The 23,803-nt window shown below is 47.2% G+C and overlaps 1 protein-coding gene across 1 annotated transcript; it reads left to right on the forward strand.

Moving 5' to 3' along the window:
- The first annotated feature begins 200 nt into the window (after positions 1-200).
- On the forward strand, positions 201-20,472 carry LOC119377300 (acetylcholinesterase). Its single transcript, XM_037646832.1, has 4 exons — positions 201-463; positions 3,333-3,619; positions 14,248-15,464; positions 19,557-20,472. Exons 2-4 carry the CDS (start codon positions 3,353-3,355, stop codon positions 19,696-19,698), a joined length of 1,626 nt encoding a protein of 541 aa, XP_037502760.1. The 5' UTR covers positions 201-463; positions 3,333-3,352; the 3' UTR covers positions 19,699-20,472.
- The last annotated feature ends 3,331 nt before the right edge of the window (positions 20,473-23,803 follow it).

Raw genomic sequence — 23,803 nt, forward strand, 5'->3', positions numbered from 1 at the left:
CATCTCGATTCACTTCTATCTACTATCGCGTGAGGTTCAAGCCCCTCCGCACGTGCGGCAAGTAGAAGATCGTTTGTCGTCTAGCTACCCACAGCATCCGTGCCTCGAGGTTGATTCTTTCTTAGTTCTTTCTCTGCGGCCACGTGCTATCGCAAAATGTGTCACGCACTTCATACACTATCCTTGGTTGATAGTGGGCACCGCACTCGAAAGCGACGGCGACTCTGTCCCTCAGCTGCTGAAGTGAATACACTGAGGCAAGGCATTGTGCTGCGGCATATTTGCGGCGTTGTAGCTGTGGCATTTCGTTAACTTCAGAGGTATAGGCTGAAGAACGAAAGTCTGGCTTTTTTGCCTCTCATTCCTCTTAACATTCCAACTAGATCAGCAATATTGCTGCTTCTATTAGTAATTCGCTCCATTCGCAAGTGGATTCTGCCCTTGTCGCCTGATCATCAGGGAGGTAAGATTTGAATTTTATTCTTAGCGGCACTTGCCACTACACCAATGAATTTTGCTGTACTTTGATTATTTTTTAACCTTGTGCTTATTCCTTCTAAACCAGCTGTTCATCGCTTTTTTCGCTCGTCATAAGTATTACTAAGTGCACAGTACTTTTGTGCGCGATACGAGCATTTTCCCTATTTATCTACGTTTAATTGTAGACTGAAAGCAAAAAGCTCTGGGGGATGGCTAAAAAATCCTTCTAGCGTCAAAGATACGCTATAACGGCGAAGTAGCATTTTTTGTCGTCTATAGTTATATATATATATATATATATATATATATATATATATATTGTAATGATGAAGAACAGCACAGAGCACTACCGCGCGATCGGCTTGAGCGAAGAAGAGAAAGACGAGGCAGAATAGAACAGCCGGCCTATTGAACAGGCGTTGTGTCTATGTCTCTTGTTTTCTGCATTACAATGGCGCAGTCATCGAAAACGAAGCCTTAAGGCCCACACCGCCTGTGCTCGTGCGTCATCGGTGTTCCAGAGCCGCCATCCAAAGAAAGCCGTCCGCGCTTCCTCGGCCATGGAACTGGCCTACCTGCCGCCGCACCAAGCACTGTTCCGGGACGGCGTCCATGCCTCCTCGGTACCTGTCAACCTGCCGGCGCTGATAGCACCGTCTGGGAACGGCGTCCAGGCCTCCTCAGCTGCTTTACTTCAGTTTACAGACGCCGCGCTACCGTTTCACGACCTCACGGCGCCCGCGATCTTTTCTGAGAACGCAGCTCACGCTTCCAAAGGTGTGGATCGAGTCGCAAAGAGTCTACCAATATCTGAGCCGCCAAGAGACGCCTTCCACGCTCCCTTGACCGTAGATCTCCCCGGCGTGAGTACTGCGACCGCCGCATACTCCGCGGACGTGATTTCCTGCTCATCGGGCGCCTCACCCGACAGAGTCGCGGAGGTCTGGCATGCCTTCACGCAACTGTCTAAGCAGCTCGACGTCCTGGCGTCGACCAACTCCGTGTTCGCATCTACCGCTTCATCATCGGCTGTTTGGGCAGTGCCGGAGTTCCGAGGCTTCCAGGACGACGCTGCCCTGTGGATTGAGGCCATCAATTCTTTCGGCTCTCGCCATGCCTGGCACGAGAACCAAAAATGGCTGGTGGCTATAGACCGCCTTCGCGGTGGTGCCGAGGCATGGCACAAGTACGAAGGTGTCAAGCAACGCTCCTGGACCGAATGGAGTGGCAGGCTCATTGCTGTTTTCGGCCGGATCGACGTTACACCACCAGCTCCACGATATCAAGCCACACACCACCAAACGCGGCCACTTCTAACCGTGCAGGTCCACGTGCTCGGAATCGGCGAGCTTACGGCTCTTGTGCAAACTGGCGCTCCACGCACAGCGCTGCACCGACGCCATGCCCCAGCGAACCTCGAACCATGGCCTGAGGCACCCTTGCGTGGCCTCTGTGGTTGCGCATTTCCTGTCGGGGCGCTAACCTGAACCTCCAAACCGAAGCCGGGAGCAAGTTCCTTGCCGGCGTTCCCGTCTTCGAGGACCTGCCCGCTGATATGATCCTAGGGGCTGACTACCTCCTCTCTGGCGAAGTTCGCCTCACCGTAGATTCTTCTGGAGTCAACCTCAGCCACTTGACTCCAAGTACCGCATCATCCCAATGCTCCCAAGTCGACAGACCACAACCCGAAGTGTCTGCTGACACCAAAAGCACTTTTTTGACCAGGTGGACAAACATCTGCTGGCTTCACGACATTCGCTGGCCGAGGGTGCGAACGCTTCGCTCAAGAAAGCCAATACGGAGACTATTGATGCGACCCGAGCAGACGTAGCCGGCATCGGCCATTCCGGAAGCCTTGCGCTCCAGGCCGACGGTGCCAGTATCGACCATTCCGGCAGCCCCACGTGCGAGTCTGCTGACGACGGCAAGTGCTCTACTCTGACACCGGGTACACCACCTGAGCGCTGCGCGGATCAGGACGAAGTGGCTCTCGCCGTCGCGAGATCCGCCACTGACCGGTCGGACGGCGACCAGCTCGAACAAAGTAGTGAGATGCCTTCGAAAGACTTCAAGAATTCCGACGTGGAACGAAGCTATGGAGGCGTTCACGTGTACGGACGCGGTTCGGAGATACCAGAGACCGCCTTTTGTCCTTGTTACTGCAGAACGAACGATTGCAGAAACAGCAACGCAGACGCTGCTACGCCGAACCACGACCACGCTCCACAGCTTGTCCAAGCTTGTGCGCATTCTTCGCATCCCCAGCGTGCAAACGGGAATGGAGACCAGCGCCCCAAACTGCTGCAACAAAATTGCCAGCTGAGCATGCAGCGACCACTACGGCACAGCCAATTCCGTCCTCCTGAGTTGTCTTTGAAAGAACGCCCTGACAGGCTGCAGCGTTGGAAAGAACGACCACTGAGGTGCAGCCAATGCAGACCACCAGACATTAGCGCTGCAGATGCCGGTGAAGTGTCCAGGAAGGCTACAGACAAGAAAATGTTGACAGGATGCCATAATTGCAGCGTGGCCGAGTGTAATGATGAAGAACAGCACAGAGCACTAGCGCGCGATCGGCTTGTGCGAAGAAGAGAAAGACGAGGCAGAATAGAACAGCCGGCCTATTGAACAGGCGTTGTGTCTATGTCTCTTGTTTTCTGCATTACAATATATATATATATAGTTCAAGCTTCAAGCAACACAAGGTAGGGACAACGCGCATGATCTTCTGTTTAATTCAGAAGTGCCGCGAGAGTTCATTTTAAACAACGGGCAAAGAATGGACTTTACTGTATAAGAAATCGTCAATCACCTTCGCGCACTTTCGTGCAAAGGCAATTTTGAATGTGCAGGTTAGGTAAAGCAGCGACTAATGGCGTGCAACACATGGATTCTGGGAGCCTTCGTCTTCACCGTCCTTCTGTGCGCAACGGAGGGCGGCAGTCACGTTGAAAGGCAGACTACCGAAGGTCGGGTCCATGGAAGAATTGTACGCAGCCTTGGAAGGAGTGTGGAGGAGTTCCGCGGCATTCCCTACGCCGAGCCTCCCGTGGGCAAGCTCAGGTTCCGCCCTCCGCAGCCGAAGAAACCATGGGAAGGAACGTTAGACGCCACATCTGGATCTACTGGATGCCCTCAGGTAGGTGTACAGAATTGCTGCGATTAAACATAAAGAAACATAAAATTTTCTTCTGCAATACTTACTGTAGCGCTACGCAACTTTTAACAGCGAAGTTCTTTGGCAAATTGTTTTTTGTCCGGCGAACCAAAAAACTCGGTCGGGTGTGCGCTACAGGAATGGGGAAGCCCCAATACCGAGTAAAAACGAAATCAAATTTCTTCGCGAGGAGGAACTCCGTCGGTCATGTAAAAACCTATCATCATCATGACCATGATAACTCGGCCGGCACGCGCTCTCTTCGTTGTCCTGATTGGCGCACTGAAAGACTGCGGCAATTTGCCCGGCGTAGGAGGCAATAACTCGGATGGGCAAGAAACGAGTACGAAGAGATGGAATGAAACAGAAAGAGAGGAGTAGAGAGAAATAAAGAAAATGAAGACATAAAATATGGAAAGACATGAAAGCAACAAACATACAGAGAAAGAAATAGAAAAAGACAGACACAACAAAGTGATAGAAAAAACAGAGAGCAAGACAGAAAGAAATATAGAGAAACAAACACATAGAAAAAATTCGGCAGATCCCACGCGTTGTGGGAATCGGTTTCATGCGAAGCAATTAGCGAGTACTTGTATGCTGTATTTTATGGCTTTGATCCAAGCGTTACGAAGTGTATCGACGTGTTTTAAATGCGAAGCATTTCTTAGCGAACCTCAGGCACTTTGGGCGTTTCTATCTACGTATCTATCTATCTATCTATCTATCTAGCCGCCTACGTCTGAGCGCTGTCCCGGTCGTCTCCATAACTTCTAAAATACCAAAATTGGCATAACAGGGGATCAGTGTATCGAGAACACGATTCACTGGTCATGACATGAATAACGCAAAATACCTGTCGCGTACGTCATGAAACCCTTTCTCTCAGTCGCGTGTGGCACATACCCGCATACCAGAGTTTATTTTATGGGGGTATGTGCCACAGGTGATACATGGTCTCAACCAGCACTGTGAACGCGAACAGACACATTGAAACGCAAGCAAAGTGATAAGAATAATAATTATTGTTGGGGCTTTAATTATGACTATCTGGTATTCTTTAACGTGCACCGAGATCGCACAGTACACGGGCATCTAGCATTTTGCATCCATCAAAATTCGACCGCCGCGGCCGGGATCGAACCCGCGACCTTCGGGTCAGCAGCCGAGCACCGTAACCGCTACACTACCGTGGCGGACACAACGAAAGTGAGGAAGCTGAAGACAGAACATCTCTGGAAGACGCTCAACTACTATGCACTTGTTCAGGTGGTCCGCAACGTGGACCACGTGGATTACGCAAAAATCGGGGTCAATGCTTCCTACAATAAATCTGCCGAGAGAACCAGGCCTCTCATGATTATCGGTGACTGCAACATTGATTTATCAAGACCCAGCAACGCTTGGTCTTTATATTGTGTGAAGGACGGCTTGAATTTGGACAGGGCATCAAAAGACCTCGCTGCCACGTGCAAGACGGGAGGCGTCATAGATCATTTCATCGTAAGAGGCATGCAGGATTTCCACCACCTCGCACTCCACTACCCCTCGTAGCCGCGATCACGAGCGGATCCGATTAACAAGTCCGGTACAGCTGCTGATGCTCACTCATCACGGTGATGAGGACCTTGTTCAAGAACTGTCAAGAACCCCTTATACACATACACATGTGTTCACGAAACGTGCGTGCGTACCCGTCATAACAGATAAGTATAAGCATAACAACTGTAACGCAACTGTAACAAATGCAACTGTGACTGTAACGTACGTGAGTGCGCCTGCGTGTGCCACTCGGCTGTGTGTATCCAGGGGAACTTTGCTGAATGAAGCTTAGTTACGAGAAACGCCTGTCCTGTGCATATGTGTTCCTTCTTTGTGCTGTTCGGATTCGCGCTATCAAGTATTGAAGAATATAAGCACTACATATCGGCTTACCGCGTCTGGTGATGGTAACACCCATGTTGCTGTTGACATCGTTACGCAACTGTAAACAACTGGTTATATAATACATATGCGACTCTTCAACATATCAGTGTGCGTATGCCAATTCCACATTTCTCTAGCGTCATTCCGCAACGTTTTGCCACAGTCGCCATCCCGCGCATGCTTCGCATAACATCGATTCCCACGGTGCGTGGGATCTGCCGAATTTTTGTAAGTGTAGTAGCTGCGTGCACGTCGTGGGCTTACCAGGCACGTCGACAACACTGGCGTTTGAAGGGTAACGTAACGTCAGCCCCCACGCTAGAATTCATACGTCAGTATTATCGCTCGTCCGTGTCTGTTCTGCTCTTTCCGTCTTCGTCGATCGAGCGATGTACACAAACATGCTACAGTACCAACTAGCCCAACTTTCAATGCTATTGCAGTATTATGGAAACTAAGTGCACTTCATGGTGCAGTCATTTGCATATCATACGTCACTATCCTTAATGTATTCCTCCGGGATTGAGCGGTGCTTCATTATAGCTTGTTGAATCATAGGAACAGAAATATAATGTTCATTAGACTGCTGTAAAAGCGGAGTCAACACTGAAACCACAGACGTTAACCTGATGTGACGCCTGTATCGTAGGAGTACATATGTAGTTTTCATTCCTTCCTTGTAAAATTAGATAGCCAGCACCACAACCACAATTGACGTTTCACGGTCATTACGCCTGCATAAGCTGTTTTTCCAAAGCTGTTTATAGATCACTCGTGGCTCTGTTGTAAAATACCTGACTGCCACGCAGAATGCTTGGGTTCGATTCCTGCTGGGGTCCTAATTTTTATTCTTTCCATTCGTGAGGTCACCCCTGCCGGTGTCGCTTTTTCTTAACGTTCTCGCATTTAAAATACCAGTGTCTCTTCTCACCGCATCTGGGTAGATATAAATTGTGAGTCACCTGTGGCGCATACCGGTAGACCGCGGCCAGCGTTAAACGGGTATGTGCCACAAGTGTCTGGAGAAAAGGTTTTGACGACGTACGCGACAGGACTTTGTCGTTATTGATGTCATGACCCGATAGTCATATTCGCCAAGTCCTCTTACCCTCCCATGCCAATTTTGGTCTACACCAAATTAAGGAGGCGATCATGAGAGCACCCCAGAAGTAGGCGGCTATATATATATATATATATATATATATATATATATATATATATATATATATATATATATATATATATATATATAGCAAGGTATTTGATATATATATATATATATATATATATATATATATATATATATATATATATATATATGTGTGTGTGTGTGTGTGTGTGTGTGTGTGTGTGTGTGTGTGTGGACCTTGGATCTAGTAGAACCGATACTACGAAGTAGAGGACGTGCAGAACGAAACTTTTTATTTTTCCAACGTTGCAGCCGGGGACCGGTCTTCGTCAGGGAACACACGATACGTGTATCGTGTGTTCTTTGGTTAGACAAAGATGTTACAAAGCCCATTACAAAGCTCTCAGACATACTTAATAATAATCACCAGCAAAAGCATCAACAAAGCGAGCAGCTGCGTAGGTTCGCGTGTTGCCTTACGGACGCATAGTGGGCACTTCGCTGATTCGCAAAAGTATGAATTATGACGTATGGGGCATTGCGCAACTGTACTTGCAGTCCGCCACGTAGGGTAGTTTGAAACGGCCAATGTTACGCGCACAGACGTTAGTCTCCTTGCGGCACTGTTGAGATATGCAAAGAGAAATGAAGACAGACTAGTAGTTGAGAAAAGGATGCGCACGGGGCCCGAATATGCTTCCGCGTTCTACGCTTGAAGGCGAAGCTCAAGCGTCCTCAAAGTTGTTTTGATCTATGCTGAGAAACATATCACCCGACATCCGTGAGGAATGTGAGACGCATGGACGTAAGTGTGCGGCGCATCGCACGCGCGCCCACTGCGATAAAAAAGTGACAGAGGACATTTCACAACAAACAAAATAAACCAATAAAGATGACAAGTGCCATCAATATCCAATGCAGCAGCATTGGCTTTGTAAATATAAATCGAAAATGGAAAAATGAACGCAAAAATAGTGAGAAGCGGATGGCAAGGGGTAGACTTCTCAGGGAATCGTGGATCTGGTTTTCGCCACCGTTCGGCGTAGTTGGCGCCACCTGTACATCTCAAAGCAGCAGCGCACGCGGCGGATATTGATGTTTTCGGGCTGAATCGGCATGCCGTCTTTCATATCCTTTCCAGCGCTCCTGAGCTTGTATGTGGCTCCCGCGATTTGCTTCGGCAAGGCACGTTACCTCATCTAATTGTCGAGGCCTCAGCCTGCAGACCGGCCCATCCGTGGTCTCCGAGATGCCGGACCTCCGGCAACGCGCCGTTGCTCAGGCAGTTCCATTCGCACAGGCAGAGCGCAATCAGAGAAAGCGGTGTGATAGCCAGGAGAAGTTTGAGTTTAAGCTAAGGTCGCCATCCCGCCGGTTGCTGAATGATAAACAAAAATCCTGCGCTAATGTCATTCTTGTGTTCTTGTTGGTATGATTCTAAATCCTGAGCTTAATGCAGCTTCACTACCCTGAAACGTGAGGAGGTGCATATCACTGGCAATCCAGTGATTTGTTGACAATTGTCCCCCTTCCGAGGCGGTGGCGCCCTCTCTCGGACAGCGCGGCTATCAGCCGGATGTTTCACAAGTGTTTTTCGCGATTTCAGGTAAATGACTGCGATTATTTCTGTGGTATTTGTCTAGTTTACATTATTTTAAACCTTGTTAGAGAACATTGCACTGGTTTTCAGCACTGTTAGCCTTGTTGTAGGCTTATATTGATCACTGCGTGACCATGCGGCATATGACAGTGGATGGACGACAAGCTGGGCTCTAAAGTGCTACGCACGTAAAGCGTCCGGGCATGGCCGTGCTAGAAACGTGAAAGGAAACGCGACGCGCGTCGTGTCTCCCCTCTAGCCTAGCCGCGATTTTTGAAGGGGCGAGCAGGGAGCACGGCGTGACTCCAGGCGTACATCGCAGAGCGTTTTTTAATATGAATGGTACAATGGACAACCTTTGGGGTAGGCAGCCACCTCGCCCTGGTTTGAGGCATTGACAAAATCACACTTCTCTTCTTGGATACTCGCCGAATGAGACGGCCGCAGCGACGGCGCGTTCCCGGAGCTAATAGCGGAGGCCACGGCCCAACGTAAGGACCATCCCGCGATCACAGAAACGCGGGTTAGGAATTCGATTTCATCATAGTCAGAATTGTCCTAAAGTGTGAAATACCTGATATCGACCTTACGCCTTGTCCAGCAGATCGTTTTTCGCCCGTCAACACGAAATATTTCAATGAAGCAAGTGTACTGCTTCCCAATATGTTTCTTTTTTGTTTTTTTTTTTTATCATCGGTGGAACGCATTTGCATGCTTCAGTTCAGTTCACGCTGGGCGCGTGGCCTAGTGGTTAGGGCGCTCAATTTCCCTCCGGGAGCACTTGGGTACAAACACCAGCCCAGGAAAGAAAATTCATTAAGTGCGAGCAATTTAGAGGCCCAGGTTGTCGTCTCATGTCTGCTGTCATCTGACTCTTCGCTTGGCATCACCCAGGCAAAGCCATGTATAGCATAGCCAGGCATTGTATAGCATAGCAAGATGGCGGAAGAGAGAAGTGAGGGTGACGAGAAGTTATGTGAGGGAGAGGAGGAGGGGAGAGGGTAATATATAGCATAGCCGAGCACATTATAGCAACGGGGCGGAAAGGGAAATGAGGGTGTGTAATAAAGATGTGAGGAGGAGGGAAAGGAGGCCGGGAAGATAAAGCATAGAATAGCCGTGTATAGTGTAGGAAGTAGTGGGAAATGGAAGGGGTGGTGAGAAAGAGGGGAAGCAGGAGGTGAGGGGGCGCCGCTGCATCACAACTGAAGGTATCCTTTCCCAAAACGTACGCCAAGCAGGCTCCACGTTTTGAACGACAGCACGCGCTTGCCCGTGAATGCCAGTGTCGCCGAAGGGCAGGCGAATCACTGCTCCGCACTTCCTACAGCTTTCACGCTGAGTGCAACTGCATACATTTTTTGTTTATTATTAAGGCTAAAGCCTTAGATGCTTCATCAATATGCGAAATTTGACCGGTGGCGTCGGCGGCGTCAATATTAGTGCCGCAAAATATCATCAATGATGACGCCACCATATGACGTCATCATGGCGTCACAAATCGCCAATATTTTGCAGCATCATGATGACGTGACTGCGACGTTATCATTACATCACATAACGTGACGCTACATGATGACGTCATCGCATGACATGTCGTTGGTGGGCCAATCTGGAGGCAGGGCAAAACCAGGTGAGGTGCACAAGCAATCCCTCCGATCCTCGAGGCAGTGCAAAAGCTTGAAAGATCAATGACCTCGACGTCCCCACGTGGGAGGCCTAGGCCAAGGAACTTAAATTGCTGGTTCATAATAAAGTTTATTCCTCCTCGTCCTCCTTGAGCTTCGCCTTCAAGAGTAGAACGCGACAGCGTAATCGGGTCCCCTGGTCATCACTTTCTCACATGCTAGCCTAGCTTCGGTTATCGGTGCATGGATCAACTGTGCGCGTAATATTGGCCGTTTCAAACTATCGTAGAATGCCTATTGCAAGTACAGTTGCGCACTGCCCACTACGTCATAATCCGCCTTTTGCATGCCTCTACAGCGCATGCGCGGCCCCCTGGCGGCGACTCTGCGAAACGATCTGTGCGGCGCCGTCGCAGACGCACGCCGCCTCTCTTCTCCCCGCGGCATTGGCGGTGAGAGTGGTGTTGGCATGTGCAGGCAGGGCACAACAAACTTGTTTACTAACACCGTAGTGTACACACTCCTAAGTGAGACTACAGCAGCATATTGGTCTTTACCAAGCCATCGTCACCGCCGGCTTCACGAACTTGACCCAAATATGAGTGTTAGAATCCCACCAACCATGAAAAGGTGTATTACAAGCTTATTTCACCGACTACGACTAGGTGTGGCATTCACTCGCCGTTACCTACACCTTATCGGCCGTGCCGACAATCCCAATTGCGAGATGTGCGGCAATCCTGAGACTATCGAACACCTCCTGTGCGTCTGCTCACGATACCTCACACAAAGAAATTCAATGGCGGCCGTCTTGTTGTCATCGAAGCAACAAGTTTCAGAAAAAGTTCTGTTGAGACCACCACCATGTCATCAGCGCGATATTCTGAAAGCGCTGAACATGTTTTTGCGCGATACAGAGCTCGACGAGAGACTGTAAATAGTTTTTGGACATTCAAGGACTTACTTCGTCGCCACTTTTCTCCATCGTCATCATCATCCGCATCTTCTCTCCACTCTCTATACTACCACTCTCCCCTTTCCTACTGCTGAGTAGCAGGCCAGAACATTGATTCAGGCCGACCTCTCAGCTTTTCTGAATTAATAAACCTTTTCTCTCTTATTTATCTATATATCTGGTTCTGTTAGCGCGATGCCGGCGACGTGTGCCTCTTATGGAGGCACTTCCCTAGGCGTGCCCGGCAGCAACATTCATATTTCCGCTTCCCATCGATGAAACGTGATCGTCAGCGCCGTGAAGCGTGGAACAGGGCTGTCAGGCGCCAAAATGAAGACAGCAGTCCGTGGCAGCCTTCGGATTTGCACGACTGTGCGAAAAGCACCTCGTTAAAGGTATCTGTGCTAATTACTGCTATAATTTAGGTGGCGTACGCGAAGAACATGCCACGTTTTCTGCAGGGCGCGGAACAAGGGTGCGCTTTGGGTCCAGCTCGTCGCGTCCAGTAGCGACGAAGCTCTCGCTACGACAACAGCAAAGTGTGGCTAAGAGCCCCTAGGTTCGCTTCGGTTTCAACATAACTACGCTGTTGTTTACTTTGGCGTCGTAAAAATGGTCGCCATAAGTCCTCCGCTTGGACATAATGAATGCCAAAGAGTGCAATTTCGTCGCCTGTCATTCACTGAAGTTTAGCGGTTCATTTCTGTCGTGGAAGCACATTCGCTGTTAAGCGAGAAAGAAAAAAACATCTACGTATTTTGACTGTTGACGTGACTGCCGCGCACCGATTCATGAATCTTGCGGCGTTTTGCTTGTGTTAGCGAAGTTTCAACGTGCTTGCTTTTTTCTGGTCACCGTAGTGCGATGTTCACAGATTTTGCAGGTTCGCCGTCCAACTCGCCCAGGCTCCCCGATTTCGTGCCATCACTGTTTGTCTACGCCGATTATTTTAAGAAGAATGATGCCTTTCAGCGCTATTCATGCACGGAGCGCGAACAAGACAAGGCATGAAACCGCCAAAGCAGAGGCCCGGTAGCTCATGTGATTAGTACGAATGACACAATAAGCAAAAATTATACTCACGCGGCTGGGCAGAGGCAGCGGCATGCCAGTACGTCTCCTGTGCTTTTGCTCACGACTGCATGCACGATGTAGTATCCACTAGGGGTGTGCGAATATTCGACTTTCGAATTCGAATCGAATAACACTTAATCGAATAATTCGATTCTACTTTCGAATAGCTAGTATTCGAAGTTTCGAATAATTCGACAGGATGAATGTCTAAACCGTGACAAAGGCCAATGGTGCAACATGATCAGGGTGGGGTGCATAAAACTAACGCTAACGTCGTTACAGTAGAACTTTCGTTCAAACTTCCACTGATATTCTGGTTCGAAAGCAAGCGCATGTTTATTTACAAGGATGTTATGTCATTTCTGCACGTAAGAAAAAAACGCGAGAAAACAGTGAAGCCCTTCAAAACTTTGCTTCCGAAACGAAGGCACGGACTCCTTGCGTAGTTCGGTCGCATACGCGGCATGCGCCGTAAAACGTCCAGACTTTCTCTCGGAAACCCTCGGTGATTGGCTTCACTTGTGCAAAGTTGTTCACGCTGTGCAGTCGCCACTGCCGCACAGCAACACTCGTTCAGAAACTGCCATCCTTCCGGCGCGCAGTCGAAGATTTTTCGGCCCGGATCACTCATGACGATGATGCACAACATTACCCTTGTCAGATGAGCCGTAAGACCGTAACATCACGTCGAGAGAGCCTGAAGCCACGTCATGTGAAACAGCATGTCTCCGCATCACAATTTGTAGTCTTTCGGCCGCAGTCACTCGCCGCGTTATGTGCTTGAGGGTCTGAACAAATTTCATTTCTTTGTTCTTTCTTTCAAGTTTCAATAACATCTTCTGTATTCGATATTTGATTCGATAATTGATACTTTTAGCGATTATTCGACACTATTCAATCCGATATAAAATTTCACTATTCGCACACCCCTAGTAGCCGCCCTTCATTGAAGGGAGGCAAATACTTCTCAGAAGTCAGAACGTGGAAGTGGCAGTCAACTCATTGAACATGAGGTTGCGCGCGTACCCTTCACCGCAGAACCTCTGTCTTTTTGTGGTTTGCCGGGAGCACTGCCAACCACTTGCCGCCATGAAAGTATTCAACTGCTTTTTGCTCGGCATTTTCATTGATACCGGCGTTTTCGTCCATTCATTGGTCACGGAAAAGAAGCCGCCGGGTATGTAAATACTCCCAGGGAGCTCCATGCCTCAACACAACGCTCAAACGGGGCCTCTAAGCACATGTGCCACAGCAATAAAGCTTCTTGTTACGCAGCAGCACTGGTGGCAGCGGTGGCAGTAGCAGCAGACGCGCACCCCGACGCCGCACGGTTTGTTTTTGGTAGTGTCCGCAAGAGGGCGCCACACAGACATACAAAAGTCGGATTCTTCCTTTTGCGAATCAGCGAATGGTCCACCTACGCAGCTGGCCAACCTACGCAATGGCCAACATACGCAGCTGCTCAGCTTATTGATGCTTTTACTGATGATGATGATTAAATATGTCTGAACCCTTTCTAATGGGTAGGCCTTTAAAACTCCCACTCGTTGCGCAGTTCACATGTTTTGACGCCTCGCGCGATTCTGCGGCTTTCCACGCAATATTAGATGCGTTAAGGAGACTCCTTGCATGAAATTCATATCTGCATGACATTCGCAGCACGGTTCTTGAGGAGGCGCGCGAAACTGGCTCGGCTAGGCCAGTGTAGCTAACGCTACAAAAACCAGTAGCTAGAACCTGAAAGGCGGCGATATGCAACTGGTTTCGCTTTAGCGCCCAACAAAACATCGCGGATTTAGCTGATGGGATCGTCGACAGATTGCGCTGTACATCTTAAATATCCCCTATTGTGTTCAAAATGCGAGAGAAACTCCGCATATGAACAGACCGCAGCGTAGGTGGAACTTGAAACTCGTTTTCAAAGCACGCGGCAGTGCTCTGCAAGCAGCCGACGCGGCCGCTGAGACCACGTGATCCTGCCAAGCACGTCACGCCGGCGGTGGCGCCGGCGTTTCCAGTGGTGGGCCTCGCGCCCGATAATAACACAGTATATATTACGCGTGCGTTTCTACTGTAAGGCTTAAGATGACAGTCGAAACACCGTCTCGCTTTGATTTGCTTTTCAAATGTTAACTCGACCACCATGACAATAGTTTTTATCGGTAAGATGTGTTGAAATCCATAGGCATGCTGAAAGCTTGAATCAGCGCCAGTGTCACTAAGTATAAAACCTTGCGGCCAGGATTACATAATGCCTCACTAACGCGTAACTCTGGTTCTGACGTTTTGGATGTGCAGGTAACCATAAGAGGCGTCAACATGCAAGGCGTTACCAACACAGAGGACTGCCTTTATCTCAACGTGTGGGTTCCCGAGAATGCGAGTAATGCGGATTCAAGTCGACCGGTGTTGGTGTGGATCCACGGAGGGGGTTTTAGTTACGGCAGCGCCAATCAGGCGCTCTACAGTGCAGTGGTGTTGACTGCGCTTACGGATGTGCTCGTCGTCTCCATTAACTACCGCCTAGGCATCCTTGGCTTCTTGAACGCCTACTCTCCAGAGGCACCGGGGAACGTCGGGCTCTTAGACCAGGTCATGGCGCTCAAGTGGGTCAAGCGTAACATCGAGTTTTTCGGTGGCGATCCGCAACGAGTCACAATATTCGGTCAGAGTGCGGGATCGATGAGCGTGCATGCGCACATCATGTCGCCAATGAGCCAGGGCCTCTTCAAGAGAGCGGTCTTGATGAGTGGCGTTATGTACGGCATCGACATGTGGGACACGGTGCAAGAGAGCGTGGCCAAAGGAGACAGGGTCGCTAGCATGGCAGGCTGCTTGAATGGAAGAAACATTTCTTCCGACCCAGAAGGGGTCATAGATTGCCTCCGCAACAAGTCTGCGGAGGAGCTCGTCGTCGCGGCTGCCGAGAGCGTATCCCCAAAAATGATTCCTTTTTTTCCCACATATCACGATGCTTTCATTCCGAGGGATCCAATGGTGGCTATCAAACGGGGTTTCTTTTCACCTGTCGAGGTCATGGCAGGTGTCACATTAGATGAGGCAGCTCTATTACTACGGTCCCCAGCGGTGCCAGACCTTGTAGCCGAAGATCTTGTTTCATTGTCTCCTACTGAACTCACCGATTCTCTTCAAGCTCGTTTGTCACGTATATGGAAACAGGACACACCAGACGTGCTGAGGATGTATACTGAGGATGCGCCGCAAGGAGACAACAATGCTCTGAGGAGACAATACATTGATTTTACGTCGGACAGAGTGTTTAACTGTCCGCTACGATTTTTTGCCGAGAAGCACAGCGATAGGGGTGGAAAAGTATTTGCGTATCTCTTCGCACAGAAGTCGCCGATGGAATCGCTGCCCGATTGGATGGGGCCGCCCCATTCTTCCGACCTCTCCTTCGTGTTCGGTGAGCGGTACGCAGCAGAGCCAGCATCACGGGACGGCCGCATGAGCGAAATCTTCATGCGGATGGTGGCCACCTTCTCCGAAAATGGGTTCGTAATTTTTCGCATTTTTTGTTCAGCGATATTTCGTTTAGCGGGACAGGAGGACAAGATTATAAGCTGGAAGGTCCGCTAGCCTGGAAAAGACTTATGCATATGTGCAAATAACGTCGAGAGAATATATAAATATCACGAATAAAATATAACATTGTCATATTTTTTTTTTTTTTTGCATGGGAGCTAGACAATTGTCGGCGATACCCGCTGAGCGCGATTGCGTCTTTCTACCTGATCTGATAGAATATCTTATACAGCACCAGCCACGCAGTTCCTCCCTTTCGTTCCATAGTAACGGGTGGCGGGGAAGCTTTGATTGCCCGCAACGAAGAAGAGCGGTACGCGTCTACCATGCGTCGCCGGATCTGCTCACCTCCGAGACGGTCTGCAAAGCTCAGGCGAAACCAGTTTAAACAGGTCGAGGTAAGGTAGAAAATCCCTACGGAGCGTCCCAACATCCTAACGGTTATGTGCCACATAAATTGGGCAAACTCCAGTGCTCACCTACGGTCCACTTAAAGTAAAGGTGTCTAGAACTAGAATGTTCGGTGATGGCTAAAGTCCTGCGCTCTCCGGAAGATAGATAGATAGATAGATAGATAGATAGATAGATAGATAGATAGATAGATAGATAGATAGATAGATAGATAGATAGATAGATAGATAGATAGATAGATAGATAGATAGATAGATAGATAGATAGATAGATAGATAGATAGATAGATAGATAGATAGATAGATAGATAGATAGATAGATAGATAGATAGATAGATAGATAGATAGATAGATAGATAGGGGGGGCCGGGGGGGGGACGAGTGAATTCCTTCAGAGGGGAGGGGGCCGTGAGGCGGACAACTTATGGGTTGTGTTTTAAATGTATTTCCTTTTAAGGTGCAAATAATAATAATATCTGGGGTTTAACGTCCCAAAACCACGATATGATTATGAGAGACGCTGTAGTGGAGAGCTCCGGAAACTTTGACCTCCTGGTGTTCTTTAACGTGAACTTAAAGGTAAGTACGCAGGCCTCAAACATTGACGCCTCCATCGAAAATGCAGCCGCCGCGGCCAGGATTCAATCCCGCGACCTTCGGGTCAGCAATCCAGCGGCATAACCACTAGACCACCGCGGCGGGGTTCCATTCAGGATACTCTTAGTGTTTCCCAGGATTCAACTTGCGCAATATGTGCAACAAACAATTTCCTCAGCAAGACTTTAGTTTATTAGGACTGACCCCCTAAAATTTTGGCGCCACTTAAGCGAAGCTAATGAGGGGATACGGAAATTAAAAGTGCATGATGGGATTGTACAGGAACCACTGGAAATCGCAAGGCTTTCAATCGGCATTTTCAGACCACATTTTCTGAGCTATACGAATACGATTATCAGAGCTCCATGACAGAACCAGAGAAAACACTAGTAATAACTGAAGAAGGTGCCAGCGCTATTCCAAACACATCTCTTAGACGCTACACTGAGCAGATTTCCTCTTTGTTGACCGAGATGTTTACGCTATCAATAACTACAAGTGACATCTCAAGCGACTGGCGCATTGAACGTGTTACACTCATTCACAAGATAGGTGACCGGAGGAATGGTGACCGCGGTTTTCTGTAAATAATTACCGCCCTGTCTCAGTCATAAGCACGTGTTGCAATTTTTTGCAGCACGCTGTTGCATGTTACATTCAAGAGTTTCTAGCCGATCGAGGGGTGTTGTCAACACATCAACCCTGTTTCAGAAAACCGTTGTCTACAATTACTCAGTTGGTTTCGACCGTGCGCGAGATCTTGGCTGTACCTGATGTCTCTGAGCAGGTTCATATTATGTTTGTAGATTTTTCGAAGGCCTTCGACAAAGTGCCACATGGTGGCTCTTGTATTAATTCGGAAGCATCGGCCTGCCATCATTCATTGTTAAATATATTAACGCATATCTTTCCAACTGCAGCCATTTGTAAAAGTCAGAAATCACTCATCTCCTAGGAGTGGTACCTTTTACCGCGGGAGTACCACAAGGTAGTGTCATAGGCCCATTGTTGTTTCTTATCTATGTAAATGATCTGGTTAAAGTGGTTCGTGGTACTGTATCAACTAAGTTAGCTGATTATTATGTTGTATTCAAAGAAATATCATCCACTAATGACCACATATTGTTACAAAACAGTGTATGTTTCAAAGATTGGTGCATAAGTTGTGGAACTGTTCTAAAGTCAGAAACGCAGTACTACGCTGTGTTACCAGGAAAAAAATTTTCCAGTGCATTTGCGTATTCATTGAATAAGTTCACTATGTCACAGCATATGTCTGCAATTTGTCTAGCCTGACTCCGAAACAGTGGTTCCTCAAAATAAAACTACAAAAAATGCACCAAGTAGCATAAAACTTCTAGCTTATATGCCTGCATAAGGTCTAAACTGGAGTATGTCTCTATGGTATGGGATCCGCATTACCAAAAAGATATTATGCAACTAGAAAACGTTCAACGGAAAGCACTGAGATTTATAGTTGGAAAGTACAAACGTCTATATTCTCCTAGAGATTTCATGAAGCTTAATAAAATACCTACGTTGGAAGCCCTGAATGGCTTTTCATTCCTTCACAACCGCCTTACAGGTAAGATCCGTTCAGCTCTCCCGACATCTATTCAACGTGTCAGTACAAGGATAGGCACCTATCTTCGCTCGCACAAAAGCCTTTCCATACTACTTCTCTCGCACGGTCGCGGTTTGGAATTCTTTGCCGTATAGCATATTTAGCTCCGATGATTTTCTAAGCGCCATGCAGTGCCATCTTTTGAACATCTACCATTTTTAGTTTTTTTACCGCTTCTACTTTTGTTGTTCCTACTATATGCACGTTTCGTTCCTTCCATTTGATGGCCACATCTGTAAAGGGATTTTCATGCTATTTTTCTTTTTAGCCTATGTTTAGTTTCCTGCGTTAATCTCTTGCGTTGTTTGTACATGCACTTTTGTAATGTACAGGAGAAAAGTTAATGACCTTTCATTCCTTAATTGGACCACATATTTGGCTTGCGATATTTCACACAAATAATAATAAATAAATAAATGGCGGCACTGTCGACGAAAATCCATGGACAAGCAAGTCTCTTCGTGACTTGTGCGCTCCTCAATCATGTTACATGTGTTGCAAGAATTGTTGCGTGATTTCTGATAGCAAGACCGGACTTTCATGTAGGCATATAGTGCTAAAACTACTACAGAGCAAGGTTAAGCATTGAAATAGCAATATGATGCCACCAGCTCCGCTGTTTAACCAGTATTTGCGATGTTAGGTCATTGAAGCTTGTTAAATTTTGTTTAAAGTCTGCCTTTGTTCAAGAGAGCGGCTACGTTTCTGAGGGGTCGCCTCGAGCTTCTGTGTTGCACGTGAGTGTCAGAAGAGCTATGCTAATGTACACGCATTCCTAGTAACCTAACTGGTGCAGTCACTCCTCTCTCTTATATATTGATGGACACAGTCCGCTCCCGCACCCCACGGACGTCAAGCGTACTCTTGCATGCTCGAGTCATTTGGCTCAGTTGATCCAGAAATGCGAAGAAAGGAGCTAGTTGGTTCATGGTGGCTTGGCGATGGGCTTATGGTAGGGTAACTCTAGAAAGGACACGAGACGCAGTTTGACAGAACGGTTACTCGTCCTGCTAAACTGTGTCCAACGTCGCCAAACCATCATTTCACCCAACTGGCGTACGCCCTAGCGGGATACCCATGATACCTTTTTCTCGTTTCTTTGCCGAAAGTTAAGCACAGAAATGCGAAAATGTGGGAAACTTTAATTCAGGAAGTACCATAGAGGCTTCTGTAATCCATGCAATTTTCACACAAATTCGCACAATTGTTAGCTTTGTACGCTGCGCCGTCTGGCCTGGTGCAGCTGCTATCTTAATATTTTGCGAAGAATTGCGACATCAGACCGCTGTGTCATGGCATGATCGACTGTCCTCGCAGCATATACGGAGATGGTTCACGGTCTATGCCGTCACCGTCATTTCGCCTCTTCTAAATTCTCTCTAAAGCGTGTTGAATTTTGCAGCCCTAAACTACTCTTTTTCTTTCGACAGTTTTCCTAAACTTCCGGGCAATCAGGAATGGACGCCGTACACCAGAAGCTCGCCCGTCATGTTGGTGATGGATGAAGGTCAACTCAATGAGACGCAAGAATTCCGTGCCAGTCACTGCGAAAGATGGAGGCCACTTTTCTGAATATAGTTTACACCGATGTTCCTTAAAAGGAATTGCCACTGCTTATGAATTACTTACTGGAATGAGAAAGGTGCAATAGTGTGCACGTAATTTTTTATTATATTGTTATAACAACAAATAGTTAACAAATGTAGCGCCGAGAGTAGCGAACATTAGTCCGCGTGAGTTAACAACAGGCAACCTCACTTAACAGCTAGCCACTGTTATTTTGTGCTAGTAATACGCATGCAAATTCTGCATGTTTCGCATGAAATATAATTCCTTTAAAATAAATATCCTGGAACTTGAAGGAAAAGTGGCGCTATAGAATAAAACGGGAGGTGGTAAACACCGCCGTGCTGAACAAAAATATATAATGCGTTTTCACGTCACCACGTACTTACGATATATAAGTACTAAAAGTGATATACAAGTCACCGTAAACGGTGCTGTGTCACATCTCAAGTACGTAGAAGACATATTGGCGTAAAAACGTAAGAAAGCTTCGCCCTTATAAAGCGCTGTGTTGGTCTCTTTGTGTCTTCAGTCATTCATAATGCTATCTATTTCTTCAAATTTAGCATTTAGGTAACTACCTTGTTTCTACACGCCAACAGATACTGTTACAATGTGCAATTTGCCGCGATTAAAGTTTTATGATACATTGTATGTCCTGATTTGCATCACCAGACATTGCTTCCATCTTATTGCTAGCAAAATGGTTTTGCGAATGGTGACAGCACAACAGCTGCATTAAACCGCGATTTTCTTGTCAATAAAAGCGTCCCACAATACAACAGAAATATGACCATTCCAATGTCTCGTCGTTCTTTTGGAAATGAAACATTGCGGAATAATCGCATATCAAGAATGAGTAACCAATATTGCTCGACTTTTTTTTTTTAATTGCGCAGATGTTTTCACAGCCGAGTGGTTACGACAGCCTACTGACTATTTTGACATGCACTCTTAAATATAGTTCTAAAGACTAAGGAGTACGGGATAGACCAGTAGCATAGACAGAATCTTCTTTGAAGAGTGGGGGGAAGGGGTGCAGCCATAGTTTTAGTGTGTTCGTGTGTGCATTTGTAGGTGTGGTATGTATATCCGCAGGGCAAACTGAAAATTTTAGGGACCCTCCCCCCCCCCCCCCCCCTATCCATGGCTACGCCAGAGGAGCAGACTCAAAATGCTTTGGGTTGAGATCACTGAGAGTCTCTCACTACTACGCGCAAAAGAATGGCCGTCAGTGCCGTTATATTTTATTGATTCTTTCTCTTTATTTCAACTCTAACGCTTCTAATAACAACCATTGGTGCACCCGATACACTCGTGACTATTTCGACAAACGCAGGCAACCATTACCTCCATAAGAAATGTCATAAGCCATAGAGGAAACATGTAGATCGGTACAATCCTTTATCGAAAAGTAACTTAAATGGACGCCAAAGGAAAGCGCCCTATATCAATTGAAGCTAATAAATTATCACCTCAAAACAGTTGCAACTTTTGGTAAAATGTATCAGAAAGAAATGTCTAAGCCTAGTTCGTTTTTTTTAAATATTGCATTGGAATATCGCCGTAACTACGTCACCGTGAGATCAGGCGATTCAATGTATTGAATCGCCTAATCAATGCATTGTTGAGTCGCCTGATCAATGTATTTAATCGCCTGATCAATGTACTGTTTTGCATTAGAAAGAATCATACGAAGCCAGCAGACACAGAAACCTAAAGAAGCATGCACAACGGATGAAATGGTACATTGAAATGGTATAACTATGAGTAAACATATCAATGAAACAAGTATGTATAATATAGATGGATAGTAATTTTAACACGAAAGTGTTTTATGCCGGGGTCCACCAAGTACTTCCGTCACCGGATATGACGTTCATATAATGAACGCCAACGGGTGAGAAAGAAAAAACCAAGAAAAAGATCCGCCGCTGGGAATCGAACCCACGACGCTGCGGCCGCGGCAGTAGGCGCCCGAGGCTAAACCAACTCGGCTAGCTTGGCAGATGCTGGATTCCTCACGAACGCGCGTTATAACTTTCACACATTCTCTCTCGCAAGGTGCTCTCTGTTGGCGGTGTAGATACGCGGGGCGGAGCGGGCGTGGTGCCGCCGTCTGTGAGAGGTGAAAAGAAGTAATGCGTCACGATCGACACTTACTAGCGCTTACTCTGAGATTGCGTGCGATATCGGAGGTCATGGTTAAAGCGTCTCGATACCAGCGAGGGACACTGGCCGCGCTGGCGTCGCCGAGGCGACCTAGACACAGCTACGTCTTGCGTTCTTTGCCTTTCGCTTCGTGTGAGCGTGCGCCGGCTCATCGGAGTAGTGCACCTTCCACGTGCACCAACGGGATTTCTCCGCCTCCGACTGCTTCGATTGCGAGAGCACCGACTAACAAAACCGCTGCAATACATGTTGCAGAAAGAACACGATTTCGATGGGCAAATGTCGTGCCTTGGTGGAGCGAGACAGAGGCCAGCGGGACGCACGCGTCTGCGGCTCAAGCTAAGAACCTCTACGAATTTGTAGTCCTCATCAAGACTACCTCATCAGCTCCCTCGAGGCGGTGCAAAATCGTGCAGCCCGGTTCATATCACCTCAGTACAGTAAACATGCAAGCGTCACTCATATCAAATCGTCTCTTGAGCTAACCCCTCTAGCTGTTCGCAGAAAAACCGCACAGATCAGCCTGTTTCACAAACTATATCACAACTTTTCTCACCTGCATGGCACTCTGCTCATTCCTCCAACTCGCACTTCCCGTCGTCTGTACAACTCTAAAAGTGTACAACGTCTTCATGGCTCAACTCAAGCATTTAAAAATCCTTCTTGCCATCAGCCATTGAACAATGGAACAGTCTTCCTGAATATGTTGTTCAAGAGCGCGACCCAGTCAAATTCAGAGTGTTGCTGTCTTCTCTTTTCAGCTGACCTTCGCACATACCTGTTGTTCAACAAAGCTTCTGCTTTTCAATAAAGTTGTTTTTAGTTTTTTTTAATTTATTTTTCTTTAACCTTCCATTATTCATTTGTATTCGCGCCTTGCAACCAACCGCGTGTAATAGTTAAAAGTTTGACACTTTCACAATCTGCTTTATCTTTGTGTTCAACACTGTGCAATGTATATTTGCTTCACTGTTATTCTTTGAGCACTGCATTTGTGTCATAACATGTACTTAAGATATTTAGTTGCTCCCTCCCCCCTTATGTAATGCCTTGTTTAAGACCTTTAAGGGTTCAATAAATGATGATGATGAACTAGGCGTCAACATGGGTGCATCCACGACAATCTGTGCTATATCTGCAAAACACGAATAGACATTGTACAAGTTCTCATATATCATTACAGAATAAGCACTACTTCTCTGCAGATACCTTTCACTTTCGTGTTATATCGATTCCTATGACGGAAGGATCAGCCATGTTTTTTTAATGATATCTCCGAAATCTTAACCTTGTTTGTCGCTTTTATGCCTACTCTGGGTGTCGGGTGATGACTAGACTATGGTATATACTATGGCAATATATCATTTGCTTATTTGGACATACTGCAGCTCAACTGGGTTATCACCGGATTGGGGTTTTTACGATAGGTATACAACCAAACATAAAGCAGGGCAACACTGCAAGCAAAAAAGAAAAAAAAACATGGCAGATCCCCCTTTCATAGGAATCGGTATAACACGAAAGTGAAACTTGTCTTCACAGGGGTAGTTGAGCGTTCATTATGCATTGTTTCGCCACAAGGGGGAAGGAATGAGTGCGATATTACCCAATTGTGATGTCATACGAAGAACGGCAAGCAGCTCGAAACTTTCAGCGTGCTCTAAAGCAGAAAGGACGCACAAAAGGAACATACACAGGACGAGCGCGAACTAACAACTGTCAGAATTGTTACCTCTCTGTGTGAGCAGCGCGCTCCTTTCGGAAGCGCGGCCGCTGCAGCGAGCGAAGTGATCTTCGTGCTCTCTGTAACGTAAACGGAAACTTGCGGTGAAAGCACAAGATGCGAAAAAATTCGGCAGATCCCACGTACCGTGGGAATCGATGTTATTTTAAGCATGCGGGGGATGGTGGCGTAATTTTTCACATTGAGCGAAACGTT

Source organism: Rhipicephalus sanguineus, unplaced genomic scaffold (assembly GCF_013339695.2).
Source record: "Rhipicephalus sanguineus isolate Rsan-2018 unplaced genomic scaffold, BIME_Rsan_1.4 Seq4304, whole genome shotgun sequence".
NCBI classification, from domain to species: domain Eukaryota; kingdom Metazoa; phylum Arthropoda; class Arachnida; order Ixodida; family Ixodidae; genus Rhipicephalus; species Rhipicephalus sanguineus.